The 13,204-nt window shown below is 38.1% G+C and overlaps 1 protein-coding gene across 1 annotated transcript in view; it reads right to left on the bottom strand.

Annotated features, from left to right (window-relative positions):
• The window catches only part of IMPG2 (interphotoreceptor matrix proteoglycan 2), a 110,261-nt gene that overhangs the window by 23,252 nt on the left and 73,805 nt on the right, over positions 1–13,204 (bottom strand). The window contains exons 11-12 of the mRNA XM_036742566.1: positions 5,670–5,914; positions 3,367–3,452 (exon numbers count right to left, since the gene is read on the bottom strand). Of these exons, the coding sequence (XP_036598461.1) occupies positions 3,367–3,452; positions 5,670–5,914 (331 nt within the window). The remainder of the gene's footprint in view (positions 1–3,366; positions 3,453–5,669; positions 5,915–13,204) is intronic.

Raw genomic sequence — 13,204 nt, 5'->3', positions numbered from 1 at the left:
GTATGTGTGTGTGTCTGTAAGTCCAGGCAAAAGAAGGGGTTTTCTGTTGAGAAAAGGAGAAAAAAAAACTTAGAGGTGCTCCTCATTTTCTCTCCATTTTCCCTTCATGGAACTGGAAAGAGCAAAACTATTCAGATTTTTAAATGGAAAACAAATGTGTCAGGACTCAATGGTGGGTAACCTGTAAACATCTGATGATAATGACTATACTACAATAGCTTAAATTTATACAGAACATGAAAATTACAAAGTGTTTTCTATACATCATCTCAGTTGAGTCTCATAATTCAAAGTTGACAAGGCATTTGTGCACCCAAAACCAGATTTGAAAAATTAATCTCCTGCGTTTTACTGTCCAACAGAGACATAGAGTAATTGCTATCATGTGCATCTGCTCATCAAAAAAAATTCCTTTACCCCATGGAGGGTCGTATTTTTCAGCATTAAAATATGTGCATTTATTAAAAATATATATGTTTCTGTATCCATTCATGATGTGTCCTAAGAGGCTGCCCATTTTGCTTACCTTTGAACTTGCTTCCAACTTTTATTAGCTTCACTTTAAAGGCATAAATAGGATAAGTGATTTGCCCAAGCTCTCATAGCTAGTAAGTGACAGAGCCAGGCTCAAACCCAGCTCTTCTGACTCCAAATCTAGTGCTTTTTTTTTTTCACCACATCACAGCTGAAGTGTGTTTTAATACAATGAAAATACTTCATGATACCATGTGGATGTGTGTTTATTCTTTTCCATTAAACTATTTACTTATTCCCCCTCACTACCCACCATCCCTTGCCCATTGTATTAGGTATATTTTTTTACACCTGCCAGTTTTATACCCATATTTTTGCCTTGTAGGTAGCTTATATTGTTACCACTGTAATACTTAGTCCAGAAAATTTTACTGAACCTGGGTTATGAAATGAGTCCTATGCTAGGAAAATTACTAAGTCTTCAATGAAAACAAACCTCTCTAAGTAGTGGATGTTTCCCTTCTCACATTTTTATGTGTGTTTATTATTCTAAATGCCCATTAACTGAATAACTTGGCATCAACAAAAAATTAAACAGTAAGCATTTTGTTCATACAATACAAGAAATATTCAAAAACAGGCAGAATAAAATGTGAAATAGCCAATAGTGCCTTTATTTTTTTACTCATTGGTGGCAATGAGGTCTTCCTGTGCATTGGGAAAGGTGAATAAATACTTGCCAGGAGTTGCACCTCATCATTTAGTTTATGGATAAATGTTCCTATGGTAACTAATTCAACTCAAAATTTCTTCCTTCAATGCATCATATTAGCAAGTTTAATATCATACTGGTCAGTTTCACATTTGCTAATGTCATCTAAAAAGCATACTAATGCTAGAGAATGCATTAACAAATTATTTTCCAACACATGGTGCCAGGGAGATGTCAAATCCAGTATTTCCAACATATACTCTTCTATAACATAAAAGAACTAAAAACAGAAAGCTTTTCTATAAAAATTAAAACCTAATCTAAATTTCACTGGTGTTATTTAGGGAATAAAAATGTAGTAACAATTTTCAAAATAAAATGAAAATAACAAGGTCAGTATTGCACCACTACTCTGGTGCCTTACTGTGGAATGGCTGTGACCTTGTGTCTATCTTTCAAGGACCTACATTTGAAGAGATTTATCACTAGAAGTTTGGCAATTAATGCTGTAGCCACAGCAACTCATAAAAATTTCTACTAAGAGATGGATGAGTTGCAATTTACATTTAAAAACTACCCCAACTAATGGAATTATGGTTCCTTCAAGTATTGAAATATAACTAGGTAAATGCCTCCAGACATTTTGTTAGGGAAAGAGAAAAATCTTTAAATGAACATTTCTAGTCTGACACATAAGTATTTGTTAAGCACCCTCTTAATATTTACAAGGTAGGCCTTGAATATACAAAGACAAAATGATAAGCAATCCCTGCCCTCAGAAGGAGGACACATTCTACAGGCCATCTCCACCAATACATGGTTTAGTCTTTTTCCCCTCAACTAGTCATACATCCCTTCCTATGTCTCATTCTGCCATTCATCCAATTATCACCACTTAAAATGCAAAAGACTCAACACAGGAGAACTAAAACCCCACCTTATGACTTTGAAATGTTGCCAGACCATAATACTTCTCTAGTCAGAGAGAGCCAGAGGTTTTAGCACAACCAATAGAAGCAGAGAATTGCTGCCCAACTGTTACCAACAGGTGGATAAGTGCAGGTGCACCCAGGGATGGAGGGTGGCAGTGGCAACACTCGGACCACCAGTCCTTCTTTCACCCAGCCCTCCCAGCCATTGTCTGGGGAGGCAATTCTTGTGGATGAAGCGCCATCCCCACCAATATCAAAGGAGCTCTTGATTGAAAGCCAAGCAGGTCAAACCACCACCACCTTAACGACTGTCTTCCCTCAGATGCTGTTGGAGACAACCCAGGACCCTGGATCCAAGAACCATTTAAATAGCAATGCTTCTAGCCCAATGTCAAATGGTTCAACAGCAAAAACTGATATAATTTTATCAGTGGAAGTGACATTAAAGAAGAATTACCCTCTGCTTTGACTGAATCCTGAGGACCACGGGACCTTTCCATCTGACTTAGAGTTGAAACTTTCATGTGTGTTGTCTCCCCTATTAAAGCACAAGCAACTTGAGAGCAGGAACTGTCTTATTTTCTATTTGTATCCCTAGTCCTTTGTACATAGTAAGTGCTTAATAAATGTTTTATTCCATAATTCTTTGTAAGCAAATATCCTTTGCATGCTACAACGATAATCTTTCTAGCTTGCAAAAATAAATTGAGCTTAGCCTCCAGTAAACTCTTGACAATATGATCACAGATAGAGTGCATGCACACATGCACACATACACATATGTGCATGTGTGCACACACACCTGTACACATACCCTCACACACTGACTGTGAAAGAGAGGAAGAAGCACAAGTTATAGAGAATTGCATCCTTGGAAATAAAAACTTAACCACGAGAACCACGATGCAAGAGAATATCACCCCTTTCACTCTTGGAAACCAAGCAACAGCAGCAGCAAATTTTAAGAGAGATATAAGAGCTACAAAGTAGGACAGTAAAACAACAGAGGAAATAATCATTTCTTGTTATGACTAAAAAAACTTGCTGATGAGCTCTTGTGGAAATACTCGGAGGGCACAACAGCAAAAATATCAGCAAGCAAATGTGAATCAGTCTTTCTCACCACGTGGGTAATCTAGCAAGGCAAACTTCATACAGCCCCAAGGGGTGTCTTAGAGAACTAGAGTAAGAAGGTTGGGACACAAGTAGTGGGGCCCAGGCACATAGATGGTGCAGAAGTATACTTACGAGAATCAGGGGTGGAGACACCAGAAGGCTTGGGTTTTCAACATTCCAAAGCGGGTCTTCAGGTTGGAGAAAGAAAGCATCTTTCACTAAAGAAATAAGATATTGAGAAACATTTCCAGTTAACATGATCTTTATTCACGTAAGGAGCTATCATGTGGAAGAGTTATAAGATTTATTCTGCTTGGCCTCAGAGGGTAGAACCAGATGCAAAGAGGTGGATTTGGAGGCTCAAGGCTAAGAGTAAACTCCCTTAAAATTAAAACTGTCCCAAAATATAATGGGCTGACTCACACCCCTTCTTCCCCCACATCCAATCAGTTGTCAAGTCCTGTCTTTTCTACCTTCATAACATCTCGCATAAGTGTCCCACCACCCTAGTGCAGGCTCTTGCTACCTCACAGCTGGACTACTGCAGTAACCTGCTCCTTGGATATCCCTGCCTCAAGTTTCTCCTCACTCCAGTCCATCCTCCTCTCCCCTCTCAAACGGATCTTCCCAAGCATAGGAGTGACCCTGTCAGCCCCTATTCAGGAAATTCTGGTGGTTCCCTATTTCCTCCAGCATCAAATATAGAAGTCTCTATTCAGTTTTGAAAGTTCTTGATAATATGGTCTTTTCCTACTTTTCTAGTCTTCTTATACCTTACTACACTCTCCATAGCATATGAACTAGTGACACTGCCCTCCTTGCTGTCCTTCACATAAAACACTCCATCTCCTGACTGCATTTCAATGGCTGTCCCCCATGCCTGGAAAGGCCTCTCTCCTCATCTCCACCTTTTAGCTTCCTTCAAATCTCAGCTAAAGTCCCACCTTCTACACACACACACAGACACAAAACTGTCCCCTTTATCTTAGTGTCTTCCCTGAGACTAGCCCCAATTTACCCTGTATACATTTTGTTTCAACACAAATGTTTGCATGTTGTCTCCCCCATTAAACTGTGAGCTCATTGAGTTTTGCTGTTGTCAGTGCTCTCTGTTTGCTTGCTTGTTTTTGCCTTTCTTTATATCCCCAGTTCTAATCGAGGTGTCTGGAACACAGTAGGTACTTAATAAATGCTAGTTGCCTCAGTGAATTCCACTCAACCAGCTGTCCACTTGTCAGTTAGGTTGTGGAGGAGATTTTTGTTCATATAAGAGTTGAAGTAGATGTTCTCAGAGGTCCCTTCCAACCTTAAGATTCTGCTTGGGGGAGAGGGGAAATAGCTCTGTACAAAATTTTTGTTGTATTTGGGATAAGTGACCAATGACATCACAGATTTAAAGCTGGAAGGGACCCTAGAAGCTATTTAGTCTACCACCACCCCACCCATTTTACATATGAGGAAACTGAGGTCAAGGAGGTTAAGAGACTTAACCAGAGTCACACAACTAGTAAGTATCTGAGGCAGAGAGCTTTTCCTGTTGGTCCTATGTTCATTTGGTTCTATCCTGAAATTTTCTCAGTTACTTGAACCTGGACTTGGTGGCCCTATATGTTCCTATATTCTAACTAGTAGTACAAGGGATAGAGTGTTCTTCCTAAGTCAAGAAGACCTGAGTTCAAATCTGACTTCAGACACTTATTAGCTGTGTGACCCTGGGCAAGTCCACCTAAATGTCCTTGTCTGTAAAATGGGGATAATACTATCATGAGAGAATATTTGCAAGCCTTCAAATGGTGTATAAATGCTAACTATCATTAGCTATTACTTTTCCTTGGGCTCAAAGCCAGTAAGATTTTCTCTTCAATAGACTTTGTCTTCAATATTTTCCTTTTTTAATGTGCTTCTCCGGTTAATGTGCTTCTCTGCTTTTCCTTGAATCCCCCAGGGATGGGGAACCTGCGGCCTCAAAGCCACATGTGGTCGTCTGGGTCCTCAAATGCCTTTGATGGAACCCAAACTTCACAGAACAAATCCCCTCAATAAAAGGATTTGTTCCGTAAAACTTGGACTCAGTCAAAAGGCTGCTCCTGAGGACCTAGAAGGCCATATGTGGCCTTGAGGCTGCAGGTTCCCCGCCCCTGCATCAAATCATACTGTTATCTCCTCTTCAATTCTCAAGTTATCTGTCTCACTAATTATTTCCTTTAGTCCACCCCTCTTCACTCCCTTCAAGTTTCACTTCCAAGTGTTTTGCCTGTGGTTAGCCCATTTTTAATCTCTCAGAGGCATTTCTATTTCTGAAGCCCAATTTGCATTATTATCATTACTAACATGTATCATTACTTCACATATGATAATTGTGGAGCTATGAGTTTTTACTACAGAGCTCCTGAGAAAAGATATACATAGATTGTCATAGCTGTCATCCCCCTTACCATTGATAACCTGAAGGGAGTCAGGATCTGGCTTCAGGGAAGAGTTTCCCAGTAAGAAATTCCTGGTGAGGCTTTCAGCGATGTAGTCTCTGAAGTGGTTAATTGTATAAGCTGCAGTGGGCTTATCCTCACGTTCCACAAGGCCATGGTTTTCTACTTTGTTCGAATGAAGGTTAATCATTTCCCAGGTAATGTTGCTGATAGCTTCACTGTCAAAGGTGACAGCATAGCGAACATCGATGCCACTGAAGTTAAAGGGGAAGAAGGAAAAAAAGTCAGCATATGCCCTGCTCATGTGCATCTAATACAAGGGGAGAACTGAATTACTAGGACATTGCTCTTGCTAGGTGTCGTATTTCCTAAAGAAAGGCAGTCACTGGGCCTTATAGAAAGAAGGCACACTGAATTTGACAATCAGGAAATCCGGGTTTGAATTCTGGCTCTGCCACTCATTATCTATATATGACCTTAGTCAAACCACTGCTTCAGGCCTCATTTTTCTAATCTGTAAAATGAGGAAGCTGGAGTAGATGACTGAAAATGCCCCTTCCAACACTAAATACTAGAATCTACCAAAGAAAAAGGAATATGTAGGTTTCACTTCCAACAACATATAAACTTTCTGTATGCCTTTGACCAGGTGCTTCCTCTCCTTATGCCTTGATGTGGTCCACTCAATGCCTGACAAGTTCCAGCCATGTTTCCCAAAACCCTAGAAATTATGACTCAAAAAAAAAAAATCAGAGAAGCTCTGAGGAAGCTCCAGATAGTATAATTGAAGTGGTTCAAAGAGAACCTTTCCCCCCACCACCACACTACCATTATGGTGCTCAGGCTTTTCCTTACCACCATTATATGCTATGCCTCCTTTATCGACACCTATATATCACACCTAATCCTATAGTCTCCCAGCTCTTAAGATCAGTACCTTTTTTCTTTCTCTATCCACTTTTCAATTCCTCTCCCTTCTTTAATAAAATCAAATCAAAGAAAGATGCGATTCTTTTCCCTTTATCAATACTATGAAAATCTGCCCTGACATTTTTTAATAGAGGAATGACATAGAACATTGAACGTCATGGAACAAAAAATTTTTGAAAATTACTTGCCACAGCCTGTTATAACTGTATATTTCATCATGCCACAGCTAAATGAACAGGGAAGGTTGTGGGGTAGGAACAAAAAGAAAACCTCTCATTTGTCCGTCTTTAAGTGACACGCCATATAAAGGTAATAATCCCTTTAGTGAAAAAGTAACACTGGGATACAGTTGACCAATTTTTAAAATAATTAATATCAAACAATTAATAGAAAAGCCAACACTTCTCTACTCATCCTGGCTCTTGAGCCAGTTTCTGTGACAGAGAGTCTAATATCAATAAGCCAATAAATACATCATTGGTTTTATTCCTTGTTGTGAATTACAAAGTCTTCATCTCAAGATCATGTGTTGTTGAAGAGTTTAATCCATAGCATACAGTTAAAATAAAAAAAAACATCAGTTTAATGCTAATGAAATTGTGTTCAAATATTCTAAGAATCTGTGATGCTGAGTGTAAGCTCTACTTTGTAACAGAGTTCCATTCAATTAGTGAAAAATTTAAGAACCTTTTATCTGAAGAGCATTGAGCAAGGAGCTAGAAGACTATGTCTATACCCATATTTTGCTTTGCTTTCATTGAGGCAGCTGTGGCTATCTTATTTTGCCAACTGAATATGCTGCTTCTTGCTTAAAAGATAATCCTCTTTTCTGAAGAGATGAAACTAGCCTGCAGCACTAAAATTACATTGGCAAAAGTCACTAAGGAGAAAAGATGGAAGAAGAACCTCTCAGGTATTAGTCTCACTCACTCATGCATATAGCTTACTTAAGAGCTATTCCCTTAAGGCTATAACTGTTCCTTAAATCTGTGTGCCTTGCTTAATTCATCTAGATAAGCAATTTAAATTTGTGCCAATTGAATATATTGTGCAACTAGCTTTGAAGTATTTCATCTGTATATAACATGAAAATATTTCACACACACAAAAGCATGCATTTAAAAAACTTCTCCAACTTTCTTGTTCTAATATTTTATTTTTTCCAATTACATGTAAAAACTATTTTTAACATGGATTTTTTTTAAATTTTGAGTTCCAAATTCTCTCCCTCCCTCCCATATCCCCTCATTCAGAAGGCAATTTGATATAGTTTACACATGTGCAGTCATGCAAAACATATTTCCATATTAATCATGTTGTGAAAGAAAACACAAACAAAAAAAGAAAAATAAAGTGAAAACAAGTATGCTTTGATCTGCATTCAGACTCCATCAGTTCTTTTTCTGAAGGTGGATAGCATTTTTCATCATAAGTCCTTCAGAATTGTCTTGGATCTTTGTATTGCTAAGAATAGTTAAGTCATTCACAGATGATCATTGTATAATATTGCTGTTACTGTATATACTCTTTTTCTGGTTTTGCTCAATAAATCAGTTCATGTAAGACTGCAGGTTTTTCTGCAAGTTTCCTGCTCATCATTTCTTATCTCATGATAGTATTCCATCACAATCACATATCACAATTTGTCCAGTCATTCCCCAATTGATGGGCATCCCCTCAATGTCCAATTCTTTGCCACCACAAAAAAAGAGCTGCTATAAATATTTTTGTACATAAAGGTCCTTTTCCTTTCTTAAAAAAATCTCTTTGGGATACAGATCTGGTACTAGTACTGCTGGGTCAAAGAGTATGCACTGTTTTATAGCCCTTAGAAATACAAATACTTCTGATAGATTAAAAGTAGGCTACCCATGGGCAAAAAACTTGGAGGTGAATTGTTCTCCATAATAGCTGGATCAGTTTACAACTTTACCAAGAGTGCATTAGTGTCCCAATCTTCCCATATCCTCTCCAATGTTTCTCATTTTCCTTTTCTCTCACATTAACCAATCTGATAGGTGTGAGGTGGTATCTCAGAGTTGTTTTAATTTGCAGTTCTCTAATTAATAGTGATTTAGAACATTTTTTCATATGACTATAAATTGCTTTGATTTTGTTATCTGAAAACTGCCTGTTCATATCCTTTGACCATTTATCAATTGGGGAATGATTTGTATTCTTAGAAATATGACTCAATTCTCTATTTGAGAAATGCATTCTCCATCTGGGAAACTTGCCACAAAAATTTTTTCACAGTTATGATTATTGCGTATTTCCCTCTATCTTATTTTCCATCATTTATTCTTCTCTCTTTCTTTTACCCTGTTTCTCCTCAAAAGTGTTTTCCTACTGACCACTGTCTCTCCCAATCCACCTTCTTTTCTATCAGCCGCCTTCCCCCCAGCTCTTAGCCTCTTCCCCTCCTACTTCCCTGCAGGTTAAGATAGATTTCTAAACCCAACTGAGTTTGTATATTATTCTGTCTTTAAGCCAATTCCGATGAGAGGAAGGTTCAAGTGTTGTCAGCCACTTCCCCCCATCTTTCCCTCTACTGTAAAAGCTCTTTTCTGCCTCTTTTATGTGAGACAGTTTACCTACTCTACCTCTCCCTTCTCTCTTCTCCCAGTGCATCCCTCTTTCTCACCCCTTAAGTTTTTTTTTTAGATGCTATCCCATCATAGTCAAGTCATACCCATGCCTTCTGTTTATGTATACTCCTTCTAACCACCCTAATAATGATTCAAGTTCTTAGATTAGGGATATAAACATCTTAACCCTATTGAATCCCTTGTGATTTTTCTTGTTTTGTTTACTTTTTCATGCTTCCCTTGAGTCTTGTATTTGAAAGTCAGATTTTCTATTCAGCTCTGGTCTTTTCATCAGGAATGCTCCTCTATTTTTATTTTTTTATTTTTTACCTTGAAGTATTATACCCAGTTTTGCTGGGTAGGTTATTCTTGGTTGTAATCCTAGTTCCTTTGCCCTCTAAAATAACGTATTCCAAGACCTTAGATCTTCTAATGGAAAAGTTGCTAAATCTTGTGTTATCCTGACTGTGGCTCCATGGTATTTGAATGGTTTCTTTCTGGCTGCTTGCAATATTTTCTCCTTGGCCTGGGAGCTCCAGAATTTGGTTATAATATTCCTGTGTTTTCATTTTGGGATCTCTTTCAGGAGGTGAGCCATGGATTCTTTTCAATTTCTATTTTACTCTCTGATTCTAGGATATCAGGACAATTTTCCTTGATAATTTTTTTAAATATGATATCTAGGCTTTTTTTATCATGACTTTCAGGCCTTAATAATTAGTTTTAAATTATCTCTCCTTGATGTATTTTCTAGATCAGTTGTTTTTCTGATATTTTTCACATTTTCTCCTATTTTTTTCATTCTTTTGCTTTTGTTTTATTGTTTTTTGATGTCTCATGGAGTCATTAGTTTCCATTTATCCAATTCTAGTTTTTAAGGAATCATTTTCTTCATTGAGCTTTTGTATTACCTTTTCCATTTGACCTATTCTATTTTTTAAAGAGTTCTTCTCTTCGGTGAATTTTTGTATATCTTTTCCATTTTGCCAATTCCATTTTTTAAGAAATTCTTTCCCACGGATTTTTGTGCCTTTTTTTTACCATTTGGCCTATTCTGTCTTTTAAGGTATTATTTTCTTAAGGTTTTTTTTATCAAGCTTTTTTTCCTTTATTTTGCCAAACTCTTTTTTCATTATTTTACTGCATCACTTTCATTTCTTTTCCCAATTTTTCCTCTAACTCTTTTATCTGATTTTTAAAATGCTTTTTGAGCTCTTCCATGACCTTCCCTACTTTCAAGAAATTTCACATCATCCCATTTCACATGCTCTACATTCCAACTAAATGACCCTAGTTGCTAGTTCATAAACTTAGCATTCTGTCTTCCATACAAACCCGCCTAGCAGATGCAGCAAGGGACCCTTGGGAAGAGACTGCAGTTGGCATGTGCCAGACAATTCAAACCACTACCACCAACTCCTTTCAGATTCCTAAACATCCTAGGGCCCTGAACTCAAGGGCCTTGAGAATAGCAGTGTCCCCCTCTCCCACTCCACGGGATCCAGCCAGCATCCAGCCATTATTGAGGGGAGATCACCATCCTCACCATCTTTGCCACCACAAGTACCCACCACTGACCGGCTGGCATCAATGGTCATATAAGCCCAAGAATCCCAGGAATAGCAACACCATTCCTCAGGCCACTGGCTCTGTTTCCTGCCAAGACCTCTCAGCCATCATGCAGGGAGTTAGTTCTTATAGACAGGCAACCAGGCAACTGTTTCCCCAGAAGGCACAGCTACCAAAGACAAATTGCTAAAGAGAATAAAGTTCTCACCACCAAAGTCCTTGGCACTATCAAATTGTTCACACAGAAATAAATGTAGTTTTGTTAGTAGAAATTACATTAAATAAAATTAATTACCATCTGCTTCTCTGTTGCACTCAAATCCCTTCATAATCTGGCCCACTCCTCCTCCTGCCTTTCCAGTCTTATACTTCACACCCCAGCACATATGCTTCAATCCAGTGACACTGGTTTTCCAGCTGTTCCACAAATAAGATATTCCATCTCTCTGCTCCAGGCATTTTCTCTGTCTCCCATGCCAGGAGTTCTCTCCCTCTTCATCTGCCTCTCCTGACTTACCTGGACTCCTTCAAGTCCCAACTAAACTTCATCTTTCTAGAGGAAGCCTTCCCTCTCTTATTTATTTCCTGATTATCTTATATATGGTTTGTTTGTATGTATTTGTTTGCTTGTCTCTCTCCAATTAGACTGTGAACTCCCTGAGGGCAGGGACTGTCTTTGTATCCCTAGCACTTAGCACTGTACTTGATACTTCACAGGTATTTTATAAATGCTTATTAACTAAGGGCCCTTGTGGGCTTTTTCATCTGACTTTCAGCTGAAATCTCCTAGATACATATTGTCTCCCACATTAAAATATGAGCTCCCTGAGAACAGAGATGGTCCTGCTTTTCTAGTTGTATCCCAAGTGCTTAGTACGGTGATTTGCACACAGTGTTAAATAAGTGCCTTTTGATTCATTCGTTTATTTCTTTGTTTTTCTCAAGCTGTCCCACATGACTGGAATGTATTTCTCATTTCTGACTCTTAACATCCTGCTTAGCTTCTTTCAAGACTCAACTCAGATGCCACCTTCTATACAAAAGTACTTCTGAGCCCATCAGTTATTAGTTCTCTTTCCTCTCCTCAAATTATCTTGCACTTACCAGTATAAATGTTATATCTCCCCCCATCCCCCACCATGCCAATAGATTGTAAACTCCTTGAGAGCCAGAACTATTTCATTTTTTCTTTGTGCTCAAAGCAGTAGGCAGCTAGGTGGTGTGATGAATAGAGCACCGGACCTGAAGTCAGTTCCTGAGTTCAAATCCAGCTTCAGTCACTTACTAAGCTGTGTGACGCTGGGCAAGTCACTTAACCCTGTTTGCCTCAGTTTTCTCATCTGTAAAATGAGCTGGAGAACAAAATGGAAAACCATTCCTGTATCTTTGCCCCAAATAGGGTCATGAAGAGTTGGAGAGAACTGAAAAGTGACCGAACCACAAAAATCCATAGCAGCAAGTAAAGTTTCTTGCATATAGTAAGCTTTTAATAGAATATCATTGAATTGAACTGATATTTCCATATGATAATCTGTTATGCATCCATGTCTTTTCATAAATCCTCCTTCAAGGATCTATCCAATGTACTGAAAGTTTTGATGGAGATTTGATTTGTTTTGTTTTATAGTTCACAGGTATTAGTACAACACCAGAGGTATTGATTTATCATACTGCACTCTTGCCATGTGTGTCCACCTTCTTTTCTGGTCATACAGTTCTTTGATAATGGTTCGGTTGTTGTTTTTTTTTTTTTATTCAGCCCACAGGTAACTGTCTCAGAGCTGTGCCATATTTCATGCACATGTCATTTTTATACACTCAACCTGTTTATGCTCAGCATATGTCTTTCCATTGTCCTTCATGTCACTTGTAATTTTTATTCTTCTGAGAATGAAGTGTTTCATAATACTGAATCACGAGGCAAATATTGGTGTTAAAAAGGGAATTTTGAAGGTTCAGACAACTGGAGATCATTAAAAAATCTCTACTTTCCCAAAGTAATTTAGTCTAATTTTTGACCCATCCACAGGGACTTACAAGACACAGACTAACTTGATGTGCTGCTTATCCAAATTAATATCATTATCTATATAATACATGTTTTTTGTCTATTTTTTTCTTGTGTAGGTAGGTGATTTGACCACTCTCTTTCAAATGACTATAATTCATGGAGGAGGTTTTATTGTGTTCCAGGGCTTAACATAATCAGGAGAATGAGAGCATTTGAAGGCCTTCACAATCAGTAGAGAATCCTCCTATTTGTAGTTGTTTCAGAATATACTTCATGGCACTAATGTCTCCCTGTTTTCTACCTCAGTTAATGCTGATATTTGTTGGACAAAGTTATCTTCATTTTTACATCTATTACAGAATCTTCATGGTTGTGTGGTTTTAATATACACGTACAGCTGAGGCTGAAAAGACCTATGGGAAACATTCCATGGAGCATGCACTTTG

This window comes from Trichosurus vulpecula, chromosome 2 (genome assembly GCF_011100635.1).
Source record: "Trichosurus vulpecula isolate mTriVul1 chromosome 2, mTriVul1.pri, whole genome shotgun sequence".
NCBI lineage: Eukaryota > Metazoa > Chordata > Mammalia > Diprotodontia > Phalangeridae > Trichosurus > Trichosurus vulpecula.
This window is presented reverse-complemented; position numbering and strand designations above follow the sequence as displayed.